General features: G+C 55.2%; 1 protein-coding gene across 1 annotated transcript in view; it reads left to right on the top strand.

Moving 5' to 3' along the window:
- Positions 1-22839, top strand: part of GPCPD1 (glycerophosphocholine phosphodiesterase 1) — a 941421-nt gene that overhangs the window by 434523 nt on the left and 484059 nt on the right. The window contains exon 11 of the mRNA XM_086927681.1: positions 4488-4542. Coding sequence (XP_086783807.1) covers positions 4488-4542 — 55 coding nt within the window. The remainder of the gene's footprint in view (positions 1-4487; positions 4543-22839) is intronic.

Here is a 22839-nt window from a genome sequence, read left to right as displayed (position 1 = left end):
CGCAAGACACTAGTGCCTGGACAGCCAAGTCCGGAGGGATGGCTTCTTTGGCTGTTCCGTCCTCCAGGACTTTCTGGTGTGATTATTGGTTCACAGACCCACCACCGGGGTTAGTATTGCTTGGGTATCTACTCTAAGGTAAGGAATCTAATACTAACCTGTTTCTTTCAGATGCACAAGTTACTAACCTTCGGTAACGATATATCTGTAAGAAACAGTAGTTAGTATTTGATTCCTTACCGCCTCACCCATCCTTCCCGTTCTGCGAACTGATATCTAGGGTTAAGGTCATCCCCTTTCAGGGCCCTAGTTTTATGGCACCAGTGTTGGTTTTTATCATAGCTCTGCATTTCTGGCGCAGAAAAGCTGTGTATAAGAACTGACGTCAGCGCGCGAGGGCGGCGTCTAAGTACTCCGTCATCCCAGCACCAACGATGCCGACGACTGACGCAGAGCCGCAGAAGACGCCTACCGACGCGCAAGGGTTTCCGGATCCAGTCTGACGCCTGGGGCTATTCTAAGGTAAGGAATCTAATTCTAACTACTTTTTCTTACAGATATATCGTTACCGAAGGTAATTAACTTGTGCCATAGCCCAGAATGCAATCTTCGGAGAAGTCACCTTTGAAAGGCAAATGGGTAGTACTTAAAAGGGGTGGGGGGCACTGTTTTGTGCAGGCAGGCTGGCACTGGGGACAGGAGTGAAGCCAATTGTCAAACCGTTTTTTCCAGGGGCATGTAACCTCATGTTAGCCATACCTCTGGGGATGAGCTAGGGAGCTGTCAGTGTAAAGAGAGGGTTCTCGCCATGTTAGGAGTTGGCAGAATGAAGCATCCTTGGATAGACAATTGCCGCATTTGCCATGAAGTGGTCATCGGGAGGGAGGGATCCTGGTAGTCAATTGGCTACCACCGCATCCTACCCTGTGGGCATTTCTGTAGATAAACTGGGCACCGTGAACTCTGATCTCAACTGAATTGTTAGGAGAACTGAATGACTGCACTGCTGCTTTGAAGGTCGCGCAAAGCCTGCATCATCTAAGACTGTACCTGCTGGCTAGTGAAGAGAGGGACTGTGCCTGCCATGTCCTGCTGAAGGAGCGGCCTTCCCCAGAGCCCAGTCAAGCAAAGAGTCTCCATGGGCCAGCCGACTTGCCTTCTGTTCACATCACAGGGACACCGCAACTGAAGAAGTCTTCTGGGACAATTTGGAAGACCAAAGTCATCAAGTTGCTACCACTGCCACAATGCAGCAGCATGGACTGAGGCCCATTGCAGAGTTGTACCTGTTTTTGCTGAGCCCAGGAGTGCCTTCAGAAGTTGCTGGGACTCTCGGAAGAAGAGTTATCGACCCAGCAAAAATTGGCTTGTGACAATGACATTGGGCGACTGGTAGTCCAATGGCAACTGGACCGACCATAGAGGACATTGTGGGTTATCCACCTTGCAAGCAGAAGCCACACAGTATTGTTAAGGGACGGAGGAGCACCTGCAGGAAGACCCCCGTCAACCGTGTCGCCTCCACAGCATCCAGAGAGGATCTTCAGCATCCTTCATCACTTGCATCAGGACCACTCCATGGGAATCCATTGCAGTGTGGACAGACAAAATCTACTGGACTTAAAGGGTGTGGTAAGTGTATTAACACAATTAGGTGGCACCACCACACCATATAATACATTCCATTTCCTCCCAAGCAGGCCCAACGCAGATTTACATGTGTCTGGTTCCAGTATCAGGTGGCCAGGTGGGCAGAAAACGATGCACTAGTATGCAGCCACAAGTTATCAACCGTGGCAGACATTTATTCAAGCATTCCACCTATCAAGTTTTTGTCTTCCTTGGTGACCCACAATGGAGGCAAGAAATTCTGCACCAAAAGTAAGCAGTCTTTGTTCTAGTGTCCCCTCATGCTCACTACACCTAGACCACAAGAGTAAAATATCCAAACTGCATCTATCTACGGTTTCACTAGACAATGGGAGGTCCACTATAGGCAAGTAGGTTGACATAATATCCTAAGCACGCTCCTCTAAGTAGATCTCCTCCTTCCCCCACCTAATACCCCACTTAGTGTGTCAACCAATCTTAAGCTTCTCATTGTTTTCAGAATTTACAGTGCTTTTCATGTGGGAGGTACTGTGGTTATGTTTTAAGTCATGAATCTGCTTGATATCCTGCCGTTCATTGTCTAAATTTAGTGAGCGTTCAGTGTTAAGTTGCCATATGCAGTGCCAAAGCAATGACAGATTGAATATTTATAAATGAGAATAACCTAAATGTCAGAGGGTGATTTTTGCTTACCCGGGTCCCTCTAAGCGTAGCAGAGTGGTGGGATCTTGACGTTCTTAGAATTCATTTCCAAAGGACAGCCCAATGCAAAGTAGAGGATTGCACGTCAGCATGGCATAGCAGCAGTATTGTATTTACCATCTCGGCCATTAGGAAATAGGTAGATATGTGTAGGGTATGCCCGCATACGCTTGTCCAAACTTCAATTTCTGCCAAGTTCTGTACCACAAAGTTGCTAATGTTTGGTAACAGAAAGACTTCTATAAGAATACCCCCTCTTTTGTATGTATGTTACTTATATTGTGCATGCTAAAGCAATCCTATATGAAGCCAATGTGGTAGTGCACTCTAACCTGTGACAAGATTTGGGGTAACCAACAGCTAATATATCTTGTCATTTGAATGGTTCCTTATTGCATTTTACACAAGATAATGCTGACACAATTAGAATAGAAAGGAATTCTGGTCACCACATTGCCGTTTTAATGTTGACTGTTAAACTGAAATAGTTAACCTGTTTACATAGGTAATAACATTTCCTAATTACTTTTCCTTTGTGGAATCTTCATTGATATTCATAAGCAGTGAATAATATTGCCCATGTGTGGCTCCCAGAGCACTTTCATCAAATATTTGTGTTCATTTGTGTATACATTAACTATTTAGAATTAAAAAGCCTAGCTATAGTCTAAATTTGTCTGATTTATTTTGTCAATGAAAAGAAATTTAAATGGAAAAAACCCACTAGTTTGGCGTTTAAGAGAGCTGCAAGTATTGGTATCCAGGGCCGGACTGGGAACCACAACCGGCCCTGGCAAAGTGCTCAGCCAGCTCCCAGGGTTGGGGGGGCGGGGGTGGGTGGGTTGGATCTGCCGCTGAGCTCTTTGCGGGCCAGTTTTCGGCTGATTTTGGTACAGGGCCGATTTTGCAGCTATTCTGCAAAAACGGCCCTGTAACAAAAACGTCCCCCAGAGGCGAAAAAACGTTCCCCACCCGTGCGGCGCACCAGGGAATTGCCCGATGCCCGCTATGGCCAGTCCTGTTGGTATCCCATTATGCCCTGGAGTGGCAGTCACTTGGTTCTCTTTTTAAGCATTTAAACAAGATCCCTGAGCACTGACCTACACATTTCTTTGCTACTTGACATGAAAATCTTTCCAAACTAATTTTTGCCCTTTGCACTCAACCTAATCAGAGACTGAGAATGTTTTCCAGTGATTACTGACTGACTATCCTTTAAAAAAAAAAAGTTATATAATCTTCCTTCACATTTTGTCAAGTGTTTTTCTTGTGTTAAAAACAAGGCAGGAAATAAAATCATGAACCAGGCTCTCACTTTGTGGAGGTGTGGCACTTTTATTCATAGAGATCACGCAGGATACTAAATGACATAGACAATTTGCATTTGCACAATGCTAGAGGCTAATAAGTTCTAAGAAATAGATTAACAGTGAGCCATAAATGTTCCCTAGGTATCCTGTTGCCCCCTCTCGAGATCCTCCCAGAGAAAATCTCTACAATCCCTTCTAGATATGTCACTTTTGCTGGCATGCATCATCAACACTATTCTACACGCCTGCTGCCTACTCCTTGTTGACAACTGAATTAGCAACGTAAAAAAAAAAATATATCAAGACAAGCTTTGAATCACTGCTCATATGTGAGGCTTTTCATATCAAATAACCCTTTCCAACAGTACAAAAATATGCAGAAGGATGTCCACCTTTCTCTTCAGACATAAGTGGCTGTTTAATTTAAGTGCCTACTTTTTGTGGAAAAAATTAAAATGATCAAATTTAGCCCCATGTAAGCTGCAATTCTTTCTTGTTAAAGTTTACTTTCCAAAGAATATCTTATAAATGTGCTCCAAGATCCCAGAAATAGGCAGAAATATTCACTGCTTATGACTTCAGTGAAGAAACCCAAAAAGGAGAACTAAGAGTACAATGCAAGTAACTTTCGTTCATGCAAAATTGAAACTATCAATATGTCTTTTTGGTATTTTGTGTTTTTAAATATATTTGAGTGAAAAAATGCTAAGTCATTTTTATCTTATCGCCTACTTACCAAAATGGCCTCCATAGTCCGGATGAGTGTACCTTTTGACATAATTTTAAACTGATGAAACCACAGCCTGGTATTTGATGCTGTTTACAGGGTTATAATCTACACTTTCTCCATTTGTGTCTTTACAGACTTGCTAAGATCAGAGAAAACACAATTGCTTCACTGAAGAATGCAGCAAGCCATGTATGTTTCTTACTATTACAAATCTGTCTATACCTTAATGAGTAGATCGAAAGTAAACTGCATCTATCCTATTTTTTGAGCTTTCTTCTAACCCCTCTACTAATGCATCACAAGAACTGTGGTTCCTGGAATTATAAATGTTCATGTAGATGTAAAAAATTCTCTGAGGAGAGTTTGATCAAGATTCATGTGACTTGCTATAACAAATAGTGGTTGGATCCAAACTCAATATGTACATGATGACTCATTGGAGAAGGCCACAGAGAGAAGCAAAATGTGATGTATTTGAATACTTTAATTTTAACTGCGGTTCATTCTGTCAAAAAAAGAGTGGCAATTGGAATGTGCAGTGGTCAAGATGAATTCAGGCACTTAAGTACCAAGATTTTTGTTTGTCTAAGCAAATTGCCAGAATGATCAAACATCATATTTGGGCCCTCTAAATGTGCTATGATCCCTGTGCAAATGAAACATGTCTGAGGTTGCTTGTGTTCTTGTTCTGCAGAGGACTGGCCTGATTGGTTAGAAGGAAAGGTCATTTTTGGGTTGGAGCCAAGATAAATCCAGACAGGTTTTAGGTCTCGACCTGGGTAGGCTGCGCTTGCGCAGTCTCGCCAGCGAGATCTTATGTCTCTTAGTGTGGGGCTTGAACCCGCCCCTTTTCTCCATTGGCTGGCTTCCTAAACTGAGGCCAGCCATTGGAGAAGAGGGGCGTCTGTCAGTTTAAGCCCCGTCATTTTGGGATTCGGGGCGTGGTTTTTCATGTTCTTTCTCTCTTCTTCCCATTGGCTGGAATTTTACATTCCAGCCAATGGGAAGAGGAGAGAAAGAACATGAAAAAACACGCCCCCGAATCCCAAAATGACGGGGCTTTTTCCGAGGCATTTCTGCATGACCTCGGAGAAAGATGGTCATCCTTTCCCCCTTGTTTCCACAATCAGATCAACCTTAACCACTCCTTCCCAACCTAGTTCGCACCTCACAAGGTAAAGTTTGCACACTTAAATGCTCTCCAGTCGGAAGATACGGGTGCAGGGCTATATGTGTAACTGGCCTCTAGATGGAGGTTGTTTAAAGGCTGACTCCACTTCGTATGGGGCACAGCTTCGACATGGCCGTCTGAGCGCTCTTCCGTGCTACACTTCTTTTCTCGTCTCGCTGGCCATCTCTATGATCCTCAGCGGAGGGAGCGCCTCTATGACGTCATTGCCATGTCTTCTGTGGATTGAGGTTGGTGGAAACCGGGTTTGAGAGGTGCTTCGTCCTTGCACTTTTCCCTCCCTCCGGCCCTTCGTCCGTGCACATTGCCCTCCCTCCATCCGTGCACTTTGCCCTCCCTCCCACCTGTCATCTGTGCACTTTGTCTTTCCTCCTGCCCTTCTTCCGTGTGCTTTGCCCTTCCTCCTGCCCTTCTTCCGTGTGCTTTGCCCTCCCGCCTGCCCTTCTTCAATGCGCGCTGCCCTCCCGCGCCATTCTTCTGTGTGCTTTGCCCTCCTGCCGCCCTTCTTCCGTGTGCTTTGCCTTTCCTCCCTCCTGCCCTTCATCCGTGTGCTTTGCCCTCCTTCCCTTCCGCCCTTCTTCCGTGTGCTTTGCCCTCCCTCCAGCCCACCCTTCTTCCGTGTGCTTTGCCCTCCCGCCCGCCCGCCCTTCTTCCGTGTGCTTTGCCCTCCCTCCCGCCCTTCTTCCGTGTGCTTTGCCCTCCCTCCCGCCCTTCTTCCGTGTGCTTTGCCCTCCCTCCCGCCCTTCTTCCGTGTGCTTTGCCCTCCCTCCCGCCCTTCTTCCATGTGCTTTGCCCTCCCTCCCGCCCTTCTTCCATGTGCTTTGCCCTCCCTCCCGCCCTTCATCCGTGTGCTTTGCCCTCCCTCCCGCCCTTCTTCCGTGTGCTTTGCCCTCCCTCCCGCCCGCCCTTCTTCCGTGTGCTTTGCCCTCCCTCCCGCCCTTCTTCCGTGTGCTTTGCCCTCCCTCCCGCCCGCCCTTCTTCAGTGTGCTTTGCCCTCCCTCCCGCCCGCCCTTCTTCAGTGTGCTTTGCCCTCCCTCCCGCCCGCCCTTCTCCCGTGTGCTTTGCCCTCCATCCCGCCCGCCCTTCTCCCGTGTGCTTTGCCCTCCCTCCCGCCCGCCCTTCTCCCGTGTGCTTTGCCCTCCCTCCCGCCCGCCCTTCTCCCGTGTGCTTTGCCCTCCCTCCCGCCCGCCCTTCTCCCGTGTGCTTTGCCGACCGCCTGCCCTTCTTCCGTGTGCTTTGCCTTTCCGCCTGCCCTTCTTCTGTGTGCTCTGCCCTCCCGCCTGCCCTTCTTCAATGCGCGCTGCCCTCCCGCCTGCCCTTCTCCTGTGCGCTTTGCCCTCCCGCCCGCCCTTCTCCTGTGCGCTTTGCCCTCCCGCCCGCCCTTCTCCTGTGCGCTTTGCCCTCCCGCCCGCCCTTCTCCTGTGCGCTTTGCCCTCCCGCCCGCCCTTCTCCTGTGCGCTTTGCCCTCCCGCCCGCCCTTCTGCTGTGCACTTTGCCCTCCCGCCCGCCCTTCTTCTGTGCTTTGCCCTTCCGCCTGCCCTTCTTCTGTGCGCTTTGCCCTCCCGCTCGCCCTTCGGTGCGCTTTGCCCGCCCGCCCTTCTGTGCGCTTTGCCCGCCCGCCCTTCTTCTGTGCGCTTTGCCCGCCCGCCCTTCTTCTGTGCGCTTTGCTCGCCTGCCCTACTTCTGTGCGCTTTGCCCTCCAGCCTGCCCTTCTTCTGCGTGCTTTGCCCTCCCGCCCGCCCTTCTTCCGTGCGCTTTGCCCTCCCGCCCGCCCTTCTTCCGTGCGCTTTGCCCTCCCGCCCGCCCTTCTTCCGTGCGCTTTGCCCTCCCGCCCGCCCTTCTTCCGTGCGCTTTGCCCTCCCGCCCGCCCTTCTTCCGTGCGCTTTGCCCTCCCGCCCTCCCCTTCTTCCGTGCGCTTTGCCCTCCGCCCGCCCTTTGTCCGTGCACTTTGCCCTCCCGCCCGCCCTTTGGCCGTGCACTTTGCCCTCCCGCCCGCCCTTTGTCCGTGCACTTTGCCCTCCCGCCCGCCCTTTGTCCCTGCACTTTGCCCGCCCGCCCTTTGTCTGTGCACTTTGCCCTCCCGCCCGCCCTTTGTCCGTGCACTTTGCCCTCCCGCCCTTCGTCAGTGCACTTTGCCCTCCCGCCCTTCGTCAGTGCACTTTGCCTTCCCTCGTTGTGCTTGCTTTCCTGACCCCTGTTCCTTCCTCACGGAAACCTGGATGAACGACTCCTCAGCGCCCGACATCGCCATCGCCATCCCAGAGGGCTACAAGATCACCCGAAGAGACCGCGACAACCACCCTGGAGGAGGCATCGCCATAATCTACAGGGACACCATCCGCATCAATATCAACACCGACGACACCCTGACAACCGCCGAACACCTGCACTTCCAGATCCACACGGACCCCAAAACCACCCTCAGAGGCACCCTGATCTACCGACCCCCGGGACCACGCACACAATTCAGCGAGGACATCGCCGACTTCATCAGCCCGCATCCCCTCCCCTCCGCCGACTACATCCTCCTGGGGGACATCAACTTCCACCTGGAGAACAACAACGACCGCAACACCATCACCCTGCTCGACAACCTCGCCACCCTGGGTCTCAAGCAGCTGGTGTCCACCCCCACCCACCTCGCCGGACACACACTCGACGCAGTCTTCTCATCCTGCAAAGACATCGTCTTCAGCCACACCACCGGACTCCACTGGACGGACCACAGCTGCGTCCACTTCACCTTCAAAAGAACGACGATCCACCACCACCAGCAACAGGTTGCTCGAAGAAGCTGGAACAAGATCACAGCCGACCAGCTCGCCGCTTCCCTGGGCCAGCACCCTCCCGCCAGCTCAGCGAACCCCAGCCAGGCCGCCGACAACCTCACAAAGTGGATCAGCAACTGCGCGGACGAACTCGCCCCACTGAGGACCCCGCCCAGCAGACCCGGCAGCAAGAAGGCCCCATGGTTCACCGACGAACTCAAGAGCTCCAAGAAGAACTGCCGAGCCCTCGAGAAAGCCTGGAGAAGGGAACCAACACCGGACAACATGACCACCCTCAAGCTTGCCACCCGGAAACACCACCAACTGATCCGCGCCACCAAGAAAACTGCATTCAAGAACCGGCTGGACAACAACGCACACAACCGCAAGGAACTCTTCAACATCGTGAAAGAGCTCTCCAACCCCAACGCCGGCAACAACGACATCACCCCATCACCCCATCGCAACTCCCTCGCCTCCTACTTCCACAACAAGATCGCGGACATACACAACAGCTTCAGCACTCAACCGACGCACACCACGACGGAACCACCGCCCCCCACCACCACCCTCCGCGCCTGGACTCCGATCAGCACCGAAGACACCGTCCGCATGATGAACTCCATCCACTCCGGATCTCCAACCGACCCCTGCCCTCACCATGTCTTCAACAAGGCCGACACTGTCATCGCACCCCACCTGCGGGACATCATCAACACCTCCTTCGACACCGCCACCTTCCCGGAGAGCTGGAAGCATGCCAAACTCAGCGCCCTACTCAAGAAACCTACAGCGGACCCCACCGAACTCAAGAATTACCTCCCCATCTCGCTCCTCCCGTTTCCAGCCAAAGTCATTGAGAAGACCGTCAACAAGCAGCTGGCCACCTTCCTCGAGACGAACGGATCCCTCGACCCCTCACAGTCTGGCTTCGGAGCCAACCACAGCACCGAGACCACCCTCATCGCGGCCACCGACGACATCCGAGCCCTGATGGACAATGGAGAAACAGCGGCCCTCATCCTCCTAGACCTCTCCGCGGCCTTCGACACTGTCTGCCACCGCACCCTAGTGCAGCGCCTCAGCAACGTCGGAATCCAGGAGAGGGCACTGGAGTGGATCATCTCCTTCCTCGACGGAAGAACACAGAGAGTCCGACTACCACCGTACAAGTCAGAGGCCACCGAAGTAATCTGCAGCGTCCCTCAAGGATCCTCGCTGAGCCCCACCCTCTTCAACGTCTACATGAGCCCCCTCGCGGCCATCGCACGCCAGCACAACCTCAACATCATCTACGCTGACGACACCCAGCTGATCCTCTCCCTGACCAACGACCCTGCCGCCGCCAGAGCCGACCTTCACGAAGGGATGAAACACGTAGCCGAGTGGATGACGACCAGCCGCCTGAAACTGAACTCAGACAAGACGGAGGTCCTCATCCTGGGCTCCTCGCCCTCCGCCTGGGACGACTCCTGGTGGCCCCCCGCCCTGGGCACCGCACCCAAACCGACAGACCACGCACGGAACCTGGGCGTCATCCTGGACTCCTCCCTCTCCATGACCAGACAAGTCAACGCCGTCTCCTCGTCGTGCTTCAACATCCTGCACATGTTACGGAAGATCTTCCGGTGGATCCCCACCGAGAGCAGGAAGACGGTCACCCAGGCCCTCGTCACCAGCCGACTGGACTAACGCAACGCCCTCTACGCCGGAACCACCGCCAAGCTCCAGAAGAGACTCCAGCGGATCCAGAACACCTCAGCCAGACTCATCCTCGACATCCCACGACACAGCCACATCTCCGGACATCTGAGACACCTGCACTGGCTCCCCGTCAACAAAAGGATCACCTTCCGTCTCCTCGCCCACGCACACAAAGCCCTACACGATCAAGGCCCGAGCTACCTCAACAACCGCATCAACTTCTACGCTCCCAAACGCCATCTCCGATCAGCCAGACACGCCATCGCCGCCGTCCCCCGCATCCGAAGAACGACAACAGGAGGAAGGTCCTTCTCCTACCTGGCCGCCAAGACCTGGAACTCCCTCCCTCCCGACCTGTGCCTGACCCAAGACCACCTCTCCTTCAGGAAGAAGCTCAAGACCTGGCTGTTCGAGCAGTAGCAGCACCCCCTCCGCCCCCCCCCTCCCAAGCGCCTTGAGACCCTCCGGGTAAGTAGTGCGCTCTATAAATGTCTTTGATTGATTGATTGATTGATTCCCTCGTTGTGCTTGCTTTCCTGCCCCCTGTTCCCTCGTTGTGCTTGCTTTTCTGCTCCCGGTTCCCTCGTTGTGCCTGCTTTTCTGTTCCCTCGTTGGGCTTGTTTTTCTGCCCCCTGTTCCCTCGTTGTGCTTGCTTTTCTCCCCCCTGTTCCCTCGTTGTGCTTGCTTTTCTGTTCCCTCGTTGTGCTTGCTTTTTCTGGCCTCTGTTCCCTCGTTGTGATCGTTTTTTCTGGACTCTTCCCTCGTTGTGATTGTTTTTTCTGGACTCTGTTCCCTGTGTGTGTGTGTGGGTGTGTGTGTGTGTGTGTGTGTATGTCTGAGTGGTGCTCTCTATGTGTGTGTGTGTGGGGGGGGGCTCTCTGTGTGTGAGGGGGGCTCTCTGTGTGTGAGGGGGGCTCTCTGTGTGTGAGGGGGGCTCTCTGTGTGAGGGGGGCTCTGTGTGTGTGGGGGGGGCTCTGTGTGTGGGGGGGGCTCTGTGTGTGTGTGGGGGGGCTCTGTGTGTGTGTGTGGGGCTCTGTGTGTGTGTGTGTGGGGCTCTGTGTGTGTGTGGGGCTCTGTGTGTGTGTGGGGCTCTGTGTGTGTGTGTGTGTGTGTGTGGGGCTCTGTGTGTGTGTGTGTGGGGCTCTGTGTGTGTGTGGGGGGGCTGTGTGTGTGGGGTGTGGGGGAGCTGTGTGTGTGGGAGGGGGCTGTGTGTGTGGGGGGGCTGTGTGTGTGGGGGGAGCTGTGTGTGTGTGGGGGGGGGCTGTGTGTGTGTGGGGGGCTGTGTGTGTGTGGGGGGCTGTGTGTGTGGGGGGGGCTGTGTGTGTGTGGGGGGGGGCTGTGTGTGTGGGGGGGGGGCTGTGTGTGTGTGTGTGGGGGCTGTGTGTGTGTGGGGGGGCTGTGTGTGTGTGTGGGGGGCTGTGTGTGTGTGTGGGGGGCTGTGTGTGTGGGGGGCTGTGTGTGTGTGTGGGGGGCTGTGTGTGTGGGGCTGTGTGTGTGTGTGGGGGCTGTGTGTGTGTGGGGGGGCTGTGTGTGTGGGGGGGGCTGTGTGTGTGTGGGGGGCTGTGTGTGTGTGTGGGGGGCTGTGTGTGTGTGGGGGGGGCTGTGTGTGTGGGGGGGGGCTGTGTGTGTGGGGGGGGCTGTGTGTGTGGGGGGGGCTGTGTGTGTGTGGGGGGGCTGTGTGTGTGTGGGGGGGGGCTGTGTGTGTGTGGGGGGGGCTGTGTGTGTGGGGGGGGCTGTGTGTGTGGGGGGGGCTGTGTGTGTGGGGGGGGCTGTGTGTGTGGGGGGGGCTGTGTGTGTGGGTGTGGGGGGCTGTGTGTGTGGGTGTGGGGGGCTGTGGGTGTGGGGGGATGTGTGTGTGGGTGTGGGGGGATGTGTGTGTGGGTGTGGGGGGCTGTGTGTGTGGGTGTGGGGGGCTGTGTGTGTGTGTGTGGGGGGCTGTGTATGTGTGTGGGGGGGCTGTGTGTGGGGGGATGTGTGTGGGTGTGGGGGGCTGTGTGTGGGTGTGGGGGGGCTGTGTGTGGGTGTGGGGGGGCTGTGTGTGGGTGTGGGGGGGCTGTGTGTGGGGGGGGGCTGTGTGTGTGTGAGGGGGGCTGTGTGTGGGTGGGGCTGTGTGTGGGTGTGTTGGAGCTCTGTGTGAGTGGCTTTTTCTGTCTGTGTGTGGCGTTTTGTGACTGTCTGTGTGTGTGGCTTTTTCGGTCTGTGTGTGTGGCTTTTTCGGTCTGTGTGTGTGGCTTTTTCTGTCTGTGTGTGTGGCTTTTTCTGTCTGTGTGTGTTTTTTTTTCTGTCTGTGTGTGTGGCTTTTTCTGTCTGTGTGTGTGGTTCTCTGTCTGTCTGTGTGGGTGGTTCTCTGTCTGTCTGTCTGTGTGTGTGTGGCTCTCTGTCTGTCTGTCTGTCTGTGTGTGTGTGGCTCTCTGTCTGTCTGTCTGTGTGTGTGTGTGGCTCTCTGTCTGTCTGTGGCTCTGTTTGGGTAGCTTATTTTATTGTAGGAGGCTCTGTGTGTGTGTGGGTGGCTCCGTGTGTGTGTGGGTGGCTCTGTGTGGGGGGGGGGGGGCTGTGTGTGTGTGTATGGGGCTGTGTGTGTGTATGGGGCTGCGTGTGTGTGTATGGGGCTGTGTGTGAGTGTGGGAGGCTGTGTGTGAGTGTGGGAGGCTGTGTGTGAGTGTGGGAGGCTGTGTGTGTTTGTTGGGGGGCTGTGTGTGTGTGGGGGGGCTGTGTGTGTGTGGGGGGGCTGTGTGTGTGTGGGGGGGGCTGTGTGTGTGTGGGGGGGCTGTGTGTGTGTGGGGGGGCTGTGTGTGTGTGGGGGGGCTGTGTGTGTGTGGGGGGGCTGTGTGTGTGGGGGGCTGTGTGTGTGGGGGGGGCTGTGTGTGTGTGGGTGGGCTGTGTGTGTGTGGGGGGGCTGTGTGTGTGGGGGGGGGCTGTGTGTGTGTGGGGGGGCTGTGTGTGTGTGGGGGGGGCTGTGTGTGTGTGGGGGGGGCTGTGTGTGTGTGGGGGGGGCTGTGTGTGTGGGGGGGGGCTGTGTGTGTGTGGGGGGGCTGTGTGTGTGGGGGGGCTGTGTGTGGGGGGGGGCTGTGTGTGTGTGTGGGGGGGGGGGCTGTGTGTGTGTGTGGGGGTGGGGGGGCTGTGTGTGTGTGGGGGGGCTGTGTGTGTGTGGGGGGGGGCTGTGTGTGTGTGTGGGGGGGCTGTGTGTGTGTGTGGGGGGGCTGTGTGTGTGTGGGGGGCTGTGTGTGTGGGTGGGGCTGTGTGTGTGTGGGTGGGGCTGTGTGTGTGTGTGTGTGGGTGGGGCTGTGTGTGTGTGTGTGGGTGGGGCTGTGTGTGTGTGGGTGGGGCTGTGTGTGTGTGGGTGGGGCTGTGTGTGTGGGGGGGCTGTGTGTGGGGGGGCTGTGTGTGGGGGGGCTGTGTGTGTGGGGGGCTGTGTGTGTGTGTGTGGCTGTGTGTGTGTGTGTGGGGCTGTGTGTGTGTGGGGCTGTGTGTGTGTGGGGCTGTGTGTGTGTGTGGCTGTGTGTGTGTGTGGCTGTGTGTGTGGCTGTGTGTGTGTGTGGCTGTGTGTGTGTGGGGCTCTGTGTGTGTGTGGGGCTGTGTGTGTGTGTGTGTGTGTGGGGCTGTGTGTGTGTGTGTATGGGGCTGTGTGTGTGTGTATGGGGCTGTGTGTGCGTGTGTGTGCGGGGCTGTGTGTGCGGGGCTGTGTGTGAGGGGCTGTATGTGGGGGGGCTGTGTGTGGGGGGGGCTGTGTGTGTGGGGGGCTGTGTGTGGGGGGGGCTGTGTGTGTGGGGGGCTGTGTGTGTGGGGGGGCTGTGTGTGTGGGGGGGCTGTGTGTGTGTGGGTGGGCTCTGTGTGTGTGGGGGGGCTGTGTGTGTGTGGGGGGGGCTGTGTGTGTGGGGGGGGGCTGTGTGTGTGTGGGGGGGGCTGTGTGTGTGTGGGGGGGGGCTGTGTGTGTGTGGGGGGGGCTGTGTGTGTGTGGGGGGGGCTGTGTGTGTGTGGGGGGGGCTGTGTGTGTGTGGGGGGGGGGCTGTGTGTGTGTGTGGGGGGGGCTGTGTGTGTGTGTGTGGGGGGCTGTGTGTGTGTGTGGGGGGGGGCTGTGTGTGTGTGGGGGGGGCTGTGTGTGTGTGTGTGGGGGGGGGCTGTGTTTGTGGGGGGCTGTGTGTGTGTGGGGCTGTGTGTGTGTGTGTGGGGCTGTGTGTGTGTGTGTGTGGGTGGGGCTGTGTGTGTGTGTGTGTGGGTGGGGCTGTGTGTGTGTGTGGGTGGGGCTGTGTGTGTGTGTGTGGGTGGGGCTGTGTGTGTGTGTGTGTGGGTGGGGCTGTGTGTGTGTGTGTGTGTGTGGGTGGGGCTGTGCGTGTGTGTGTGGGGCTGTGTGTGTGTGGGTGGGGCTGTGTGTGTGTGTGGGTGGGGCTGTGTGTGTGTGTGGGTGGGGCTGTGTGTGTGGGTGGGGCTGTGTGTGTGTGGGGGGGCTGTGTGTGTGTGTGGCTGTGTGTGTGTGGGGCTGTGTGTGTGTGGGGCTCTGTGTGTGTGTGGGGCTCTGTGTGTGTGTGGGGCTCTGTGTGTGTGTGTGGGGCTCTGTGTGTGTGTGGGGCTGTGTGTGTGTATCTGAAAGAGACACGTTAGTGATAGATTCCTTACCTTAGAATATCCCCAGGCGTCAGACTGGATCCGGAAACTTTTGCGTAGCAATACCCCTGCGCGCCGGTAGGCGTCGTCTGCGGCTCCGCGTCCGTCGTCGGCGTCGTGAGCGCCGGGATGACGTCGTCGGAGTACTTAGACGGCGCCCATGCGTGCTGACGTCAGTTCTTCTTTTTTCCGCGCCAGCTAGCGCAGATCCGGAAGAAGCTCTACCCCCAGTCACTTTTTGACTGAAAAATGTTGATCCTTTTTGATCTTCTCTTAGTCGACTGTCTCAACTATCGGTGCCAGGGATGCCCGGGTTTAAGCCTTGTTCGAAGTGCGGCCGACTCATGTCGGTCACGGACCCCCATCGCCGGTGCCTGAAGTGCTTAGGCCTCGACCACGACGATCGAACCTGCGCCGACTGCCGGGCCCTGACGTCGAAGGCTAGGCGGGAGCGGTCCCGCAAGCGTCTCGAGCTGAGGCACTCGGCCCCGCGCCACTCCAGGTCCCGGTCCCGGTCCCACGGGAGGTCGAGGGACAGGTCGCGAGGTCTGAGTCATCGACGTTCCGGAAGTGGACACCGATCGTCTGGTTCCAAGTCCTCAGGTAAGAGGCATGAGAGGTCGGAGCGACACCATCGGTCCTCCGACCCGCCCCGACGCTCGCTCGATGCGGCCGGGGACTCGGGCGACACCGCCCACGCGGCTCCGCGGGAGTCGCAAGCGTCGCCGCCTGCCCCACACCTTCGGGTCCCTGGGCACGGCGCGTCGCAGGAGGAGGTCGAGAGGTACCTCATGGCCATGAGGGCCCTCCCTCCTCAGTCGGTTCCCGTGGCGCCTTCGGGCCGATCGGCTCCGTCTGGAGGTCCTTCCGGGTCGGGCGCTTCGGCCCCGACGACGTCGGGTGCTTCGGCCCCGGCGCCGCTGGCGACTTCGGTCCCGGCGCCGCGCGACCTCGCTGGATCCGGCTCCGGATCTGGGACCTCGCCGGTCGACCTTACGACCTCGCCGGCGCCGTCCCTTCAGGTGTCGTCCCCGGCAGCCGATGTGGTTGCCGCCCCCAATGTTTCCTACGATCCTACTCAGGAGTCGGAGGGGCGCCGCTGGGCGCCGATTCCGTCGGCCTTTGGAGACTTCTATCTCCACGAGGAGGCCCTGGCTGCTAATCCTGGTCTCCAGGAGCCAGGTGACGAGGAGCAATGGGAGGGGTCCGAGGACCCTCTGGCACGTGATTGCCAGTCACATCAGGACTGGACATATGAGCTTGGGGAGGCCAGTGGTATTGACACCTCGCCAGACACTGGATTTACGTCGCCCCCGACTGTGGCTTCGGAGGCGGGTTCTGCTTACTGCGTAGTGTTGACGAAGGCAGCTAAGGCCTTAAACCTTCAGCTCCCCGTCGCGGCCGTGAGGACTAATCTCCTCACTGAGGTCCTCAAACAGCAGTCCGGCTCCGCGGAGCCCCTCCTGCCGTTCAATGAGGCCTTGTGTGACGTTCTTCTGGGCACTTGGTCCAAGCCCGCCACAGGCCCCCCTGTGGACAGGAACGTGGCCAGGCGCTACCGCCCGGCACCGGGCGACCCATGCTTTTTGTCCACCCATCCCACCCCCGAGAGCCTGGTCATCCAGGCCTCTAACTCCCAAACTGCATTCCCGTCGGCCCCGCCCGACAGGGAATCCAAGAGATATGAGCAGTTCGGGAAGAAGGTTTTCTCGTCTGTGAGCCTAGGGCTACGGTCTGTGAACACCAACTGTCTCTTGGGCCGCTACACCCACAGAGATGCGGCACGCTTTTCTATCCGGTGTGGGCTGGATACCACGGACTCACTGGGCAGGGCGATGGCAACGACGGTGGCGGTTCGACGCCACGCCTGGTTGAGGTCCGCCAACTTCTCGGCCGATGTCCAGGCCACCCTCCTGGACATGCCGTTTGATGGCCGTCGCCTCTTCGGCGACAAGGCAGACCATGCGCTGGAACGTTTCAAGGACTCCAGGGCCACGGCCAAGTCCTTGGGCCTTACAGCCCCACGCCAGCAATCGGGTGCCTTTCGCTCCTTTCGTGGCCACGGAAGGGGCGCCCCACCACGGACCGTCAGCCACGCACCGCAGAATGTTCAGCAACGCGGTGGCGGACGTGGGAACCGCCGTGGCGGTGGTCGGGGCCAGCGGCGAGGCCAGTCCACACCTCCCTCAGCAGCCCCCGCCTCAAAACCTTCCTAGTCCGAGTTTTCAGGCCCATGTGACGCCTGTGGGAGGCAGGGTTCGCCATCACCTCTCCCACTGGCATACAGTCACTTCGGACAGGTGGGTGCTGCAAATTGTCCGAAGGGGTTTCTCCCTCCCCTTCGAGTCTTCCCCTCCATCCATGCCACCTCAATACCACCGTGTGTCGGGGGATCACTTGCAACTTCTGCAAGAGGAGGTTTCGGCCCTCTTGGCCAAGAGGGCCATCGAGCGCGTTCCTGGGCCAGAAGTAGGACGTGGTTGTTACTCCCACTACTTTCTGGTACCCAAGAAGGGCAAAGGGGGCCTACGCCCTATCTTGGATCTGCGGAACGTCAACGGCTTCCTCCGGACGGAGAAGTTCAAGATGCTCACTTTGGCTCAGGTCCTGGCTGCCCTGGACCCAGGAGACTGGATGGTAGCGTTGGACTTGCAGGACGCCTATTTCCACATCCCCGTCCTGCCGGCCCACCGGCGTTACCTACGGTTCATGGTAGGCCAAGAGCACTTTCAGTTTACCGTGCTCCCCTTCGGCCTTGCCAGCGCCCCACGGGTGTTCACGAAGGTGATGGCGGTGGTCGCAGCCCATCTGCGCAGGCAGGGGGTATCAGTCTTCCCCTACCTCGACGACTGGTTGTTGAAGGCGGGCTCGCCCCAGACAGTAGTCAGCCACCTCCAGACTACGGCCGACCTCCTGCACTAGCTGGGGTTCTCCATCAATGTGCTGAAGTCACACCTGTGTCCCTCTCAAAAGCTCCTCTTCATCGGAGCGGTTCTCGACTCGGCGCAGTTTCGGGTTTACCCACCCGAACAGCGGGTTCGGGATATTCAGGCTCTGATTCCTGTCTTCAGGCCGTTATCCCGGGTCTCGGTCAGGTTGACGCTGCGGCTTCTGGGGCTGATGGCCTCCTGCATCCTTCTGGTGCGTCACGCCAGGTGGCGGATGCGGGCTCTGCAGTGGGACCTGAAGTTTCAGTGGGCCCAGCATCAGGGCAACCTGTCCGATCATGTCCTGATCTCAGAGGGCACTGCAAAGCAACTGCAGTGGTGGCTCACGGACCGCGACTGGGTCAGTGGCAGACCCCTCTCTCTACCCCAGCCGGAGCACGTAGTTGTGACGGACGCGTCCCTCCAGGGCTGGGGAGGCCACATGGGAGAGGCGGAGATCAGAGGCCTCTGGTCTCCGGCGGAGTCCCGGCTCCACATCAACCTTCTGGAGCTGCGGGCGATTCGTCTTGCACTGAAGGCATTCCTCCCCTCTGTCAGGGGGAGCGTAGTGCAAGTGTTCACCGACAACACCACCGCCATGTGGTACTGCAACAAACAGGGCGGTGTGGGGTCGTGGATCCTCTGCCAGGAGGCTCTGCGCCTCTGGCAGTGGCTGGAACATCAGGGCGTGACCCTGGTGGTTCAACACCTGGTAGGCTCTCTGAATGCCAGGGCGGACGAACTCAGCCGCCGGTGCATGATGGATCACGAATGGCGTCTGAACTCGGACGTGGCGCAAGGTCTCTTTCGACAGTGGGGAGAGCCTTGGTTAGATCTATTCGCCACAGAAGAGAACGCGCAATGTCAACAGTTCTGCGCGTTGGAATTTCCAAGGCGGCACTCGCTCGGAGACGCTTTTCGTCGCGAGTGGTGCTGCGGTCTGTTGTACGCGTTTCAGCCTATACCACTTCTGCCCAGAGTGCTGAAGAAGATCAGGCGCGACCGGGCCCAGGTCGTCCTTGTGGCTCCGGACTGGGCACGAAGATACTGGTATCCCGAGCTACTCAGCATGTCAGTCGATCCCCCGATTCGTCTGCCTCTTCGGGAGGACCTTCTGTCGCAGCAGCAGGGGACGGTCCTGCACCCGAACCTGTCCAGTCTCCACCTACAAGCTTGGAGATTGAGCGGCGGCAGTTGAGGCCATTTGACTTGCCTCCCGAAGTCTGTGATATCATTCTGGCAGCCAGGCGTCCCTCCACAAAGTCGGTATACGCCTGCCGGTGGAACAGATTTGTGGCATGGTGCACAGCAAAGGCTGTGGATCCTCTCTCTGCACCCCTTTCGGAAGTGCTGCTCTTTCTTCTTTCCCTTGCCCAGCAGGGCTCTGCTCTGGGCACTCTTAAAGGGTACCTTTCTGCTCTATCAGCCTTCTTGAGGCTACCAGATCAGCCTTCTTTATTCAAGTCCCCTATTGTGAGTAGATTTCTGAAGGGCATCACTCACATGTTCCCTCCTGTTCCCTTCGTGATGCCCCAGTGGGACTTGAATCTGGTTCTCACCTATCTGATGTGTGCTCCCTTGAGCCGCTTCATAACTGCCCTCTTCGTCTCCTTACTCTAAAGACGGCCTTCCTGGTTGCCATCACCTCTGCCAGGAGGGTGAGTGAGCTCCAGGCTCTTTCTTCTTCTCCACCTTTCCTGTCTGTTCATCCTGATAAGGTGGTGTTACGTACACGACCTTCCTTTCTGCCCAAGGTTGTCACGGCCTTCCACATCGGGCAGTCCATCACTTTGCCCACCTTCTTTCCGCCTCCGCATCCCTCGAAAGAGGAGGAGAGGCTCCACCGTCTGGATCCAAAACGTGCGCTCTCCTACTACCTAGATCGCACACGCCAATTCCGGGTGGATGACCAACTCTTCGTTGGTTACGTGGGCGCGAAGAAGGGAAAGGCTGTGCACAAGAGGACCATCTCTAGGTGGATCATCTTGTGTATCCAAGCATGTTACTCCATGGCGAGGAAGGAGCCCCCAGCTGGATTGCGGGCTCACTCTACTCGGGCAACGACAACTGCCCTGGGCCGCGGTGTCCCCCTGCAGGACATTTGCCAGGCAGCTACGTGGGCCTCGCTGCACACGTTCGCAAGACACTACTGCCTGGACAGTCAAGTCCGGAGGGATGGCTTCTTTGGCCGTTCCGTCCTCCAGGACTTTCTGGTGTGATATTGGTTCGCAGACCCACCACCGGGGTTGGTATTGCTGGGGTATCTATTCTAAGGTAAGAAATCTATCACTAACGTGTCTCTTTCAGATGCACAAGTTACTACTTGTGTAACGATATATCTGTAAGAGACATTAGTTAGTGATAGATTCCTTACCGCCCACCCATCCTCCCCGTTCTGCGAACCGATATCTAGGGTTAAGGTCATCCCCTTTCGGGGCCCTAGTTTCATGGCACCAGTGTTAGTTCTATCATGGCTCTGCGTATCTGGCGCGGAAAAGCTGTGTTATCAGAACTGACGTCAGCGCGCATGGGCGCCGTCTAAGTACTCCGACGACGTCATCCCGGCGCTCACGACGCCGACGACGGACGCGGAGCCGCAGACGACGCCTACCGGCGCGCAGGGGTATTGCTACGCAAAAGTTTCCGGATCCAGTCTGACGCCTGGGGATATTCTAAGGTAAGGAATCTATCACTAACTAATGTCTCTTACAGATATATCGTTACACAAGTAGTAACTTGTGCGTATGGGGCTGTGTGTGTGTGTATGGGGCTGTGTGTGTGTGTATGGGGCTATGTGTGTGTGTGTGCGGGGCTGTGTGTGAGGGGCTGTGTGTGAGGGGCTGTGTGTGTGTGCGGGGCTGTGTGTGTGTGCGGGGCTGTGTGTGTGCGGGGCTGTGTGTGTGCGGGGCTGTGTGTGTGTGCGGGGCTGTGTGTGTGTGCGGGGCTGTGTGTGTGTGCGGAGCTGTGTGTGCGGAGCTGTGTGTGCGGGGCTGTGTGTGTGGGGCTGTGTGTGCGGGGCTGTGTGTGTGGGGCTGTGTGTGTGGGGCTGTGTGTGTGGGGCTATGTGTGTGGGGCTATGTGTGTGGGGCTCTGTGTGTGTTGGGCTCTGTGTGTGTTGGGCTCTGTGTGAGTGGCTTTTTCTGTCTGTGTGTGCCGTTTTGTGTCTCTGTGTGTGTGGCTTTTTCTGTCTGTGTGTGGCTCTGTTTGGGTAGCTTATTTTATTGTAGGAGGCTCTGTGTGTGTGTGGGTGGCTCTGTGTGTGTGTGGGTGGCTCTGTGTGTGTGTGGGTGGCTCTGTGTGTGTGTGGTTGGCTCTGTGTGTGTGGGTGGCTCTGTGTGTGTGTGGGTGGCTCTGTGTGTGTGTGGGTGGCTCTGTGTGTGTGTGTGTGACTCTGTGTGTGTGGGTGGCTTTGTGTGTGTGCCTCTGTGTGGGTGCCAATGCAATAGGTCTTGCGTTTGCGAGCGATTAAGCTATTGGCATTGTAAATGACAATGCCATTTATTTATGTTTTAAAAACCAAAACATAAATAAAAATGTCATGAGCAATGCCAATAGCTTTAACTTTAACAATGCCGAGACCATTGCATTGTAAATGCTAGTCTTTTCTGTAAAGACATAGTGAACAAAAAAAGGCCCTAATAGAATGCTGCCAAGATCAATTGCCGGTGGTCATGATTGTCAAGCGTTTCACTTATCACTTTGTCCGAAGTGTATTTTTAAGGACAATCTTATTAATTCAAGGTTTTCGTATTTTCCTCAAGTCTGCTTGACTGCTCACTTTGAATTAATTGCAATTCGCTTGCACACAAAAGGTGATATAATTCGCATAGCAGTGAATGCAGCCTGAACACAGATTGTTTTCAGACTGGCTAATCTTGCTGAGAAGAACCCTATCCTAACAAAAAACTTGAATATAAACCTCTTGTAACCAGGAACCAACATCAAACCTACTACCTTTAATTGTACATTTTATAATAAACAAATAATTCAAAAAATTTAAATCTGTTGTATTACTTTTTTTCGTAGGGCGTCTGCCACTGGGCCGAAAAGCCTTGCCTAAAAAATAATTTAAAACTGTGTGTTAAACAACTGGGGATTTTAGCACCTCTTTCACATGACTGATTGTAAAACACTTTTGTTTTGATGCCCATAAGGGTATATTTTAATACTTTTGACCTATTCCATATCAAATCACTTGATGCACTGCAAACTTCGTTTTGGGTGGGAAAACCTTTATTCCTGCCTACTACTTTTCTAATGTTCCTAGCTGATGGTTACCCTTTTACGTATCCACGCTTCTGTTTTCTGCTCGGGTGTATATCCACGTTTGTTAATTTTTCATTGATAGATTGTGAGCTTGATCATACTTGATTCACGTTCAGAAATTATCTCCCTGACCCACCTGCATTTAACAAAAATTCCTGGTCTTACCAGTTTCATCTTTATTAGCGTGTGCCACAACTTTGTCTTCAAAGCAAAAATGAAACAAGCATTTACAATGCAATGGTCTCGGCATTATTAAAGGTAGAGCTATTGGCATTGCTTATGACATTTTTTTTTAAACATAAATAAATGGTATTGTCATTTACAATGGCAATAGGTGAGCATTAGAGATTATTTGTGGGCACAGAGCCACACACACACAGAGCCCTACCCACACACAGAGCCCTACTCAACTAAACTAATTTAAACTATTTTTTTAAGTTGCTCTCCATATACGCCTGAGGCAAGTGTCTAAAAGTCACACAACAAATGTTCTGATGCGGAGAAACATCACCACTGTCACTGCTCCTTCGAAGCCTTTCCCATTACCATGCGTGCGCTGCTCAAATATTCTGTTATTACATTCTGGGATTTGTAGCCCTAGTGGCTCCATTTCAAAATAACACATTATCATATATCGTTTTTAAGACTGTAATTAATTTATGTTAGTAGTTTATAGCTTTATGGCACCCAATTTACTTATCATGTGTACAGACTCTGGAGGTTGGCCCGGCCTGATCAGGAATCAAACTCCTCTGGCCAATAGCGTTTCCCTCAGCAGTGATCACTCTACTCCCCAGGGAAGAAGTTTTCGATGAGGGAAGAAGTTATAAATGGGGTAACAGGTGCACTTGCGCTAGAGTTCAGTGGTACCCAAATGGTGTGAAAACATTGGCATTAAAGCCAGCAGCACTTACTTTTCGAGCTTATGTAGGAATGGCAATACCAATTTTAAATTAGCTAACACTGGACTAGTGTTATATATGATTTGTGATCCATTTGTCTTAAATTCCCAAATTCCCGCCGCCAGAGA

The sequence above is a fragment of the Lissotriton vulgaris genome, chromosome 6 (assembly GCF_964263255.1).
Source record: "Lissotriton vulgaris chromosome 6, aLisVul1.2, whole genome shotgun sequence".
Taxonomy (NCBI): Eukaryota; Metazoa; Chordata; class Amphibia; order Caudata; family Salamandridae; genus Lissotriton; species Lissotriton vulgaris.
The sequence above is the reverse complement of the archived record's forward strand: the minus strand, read 5'-3'. Positions and strand labels throughout refer to the sequence as shown.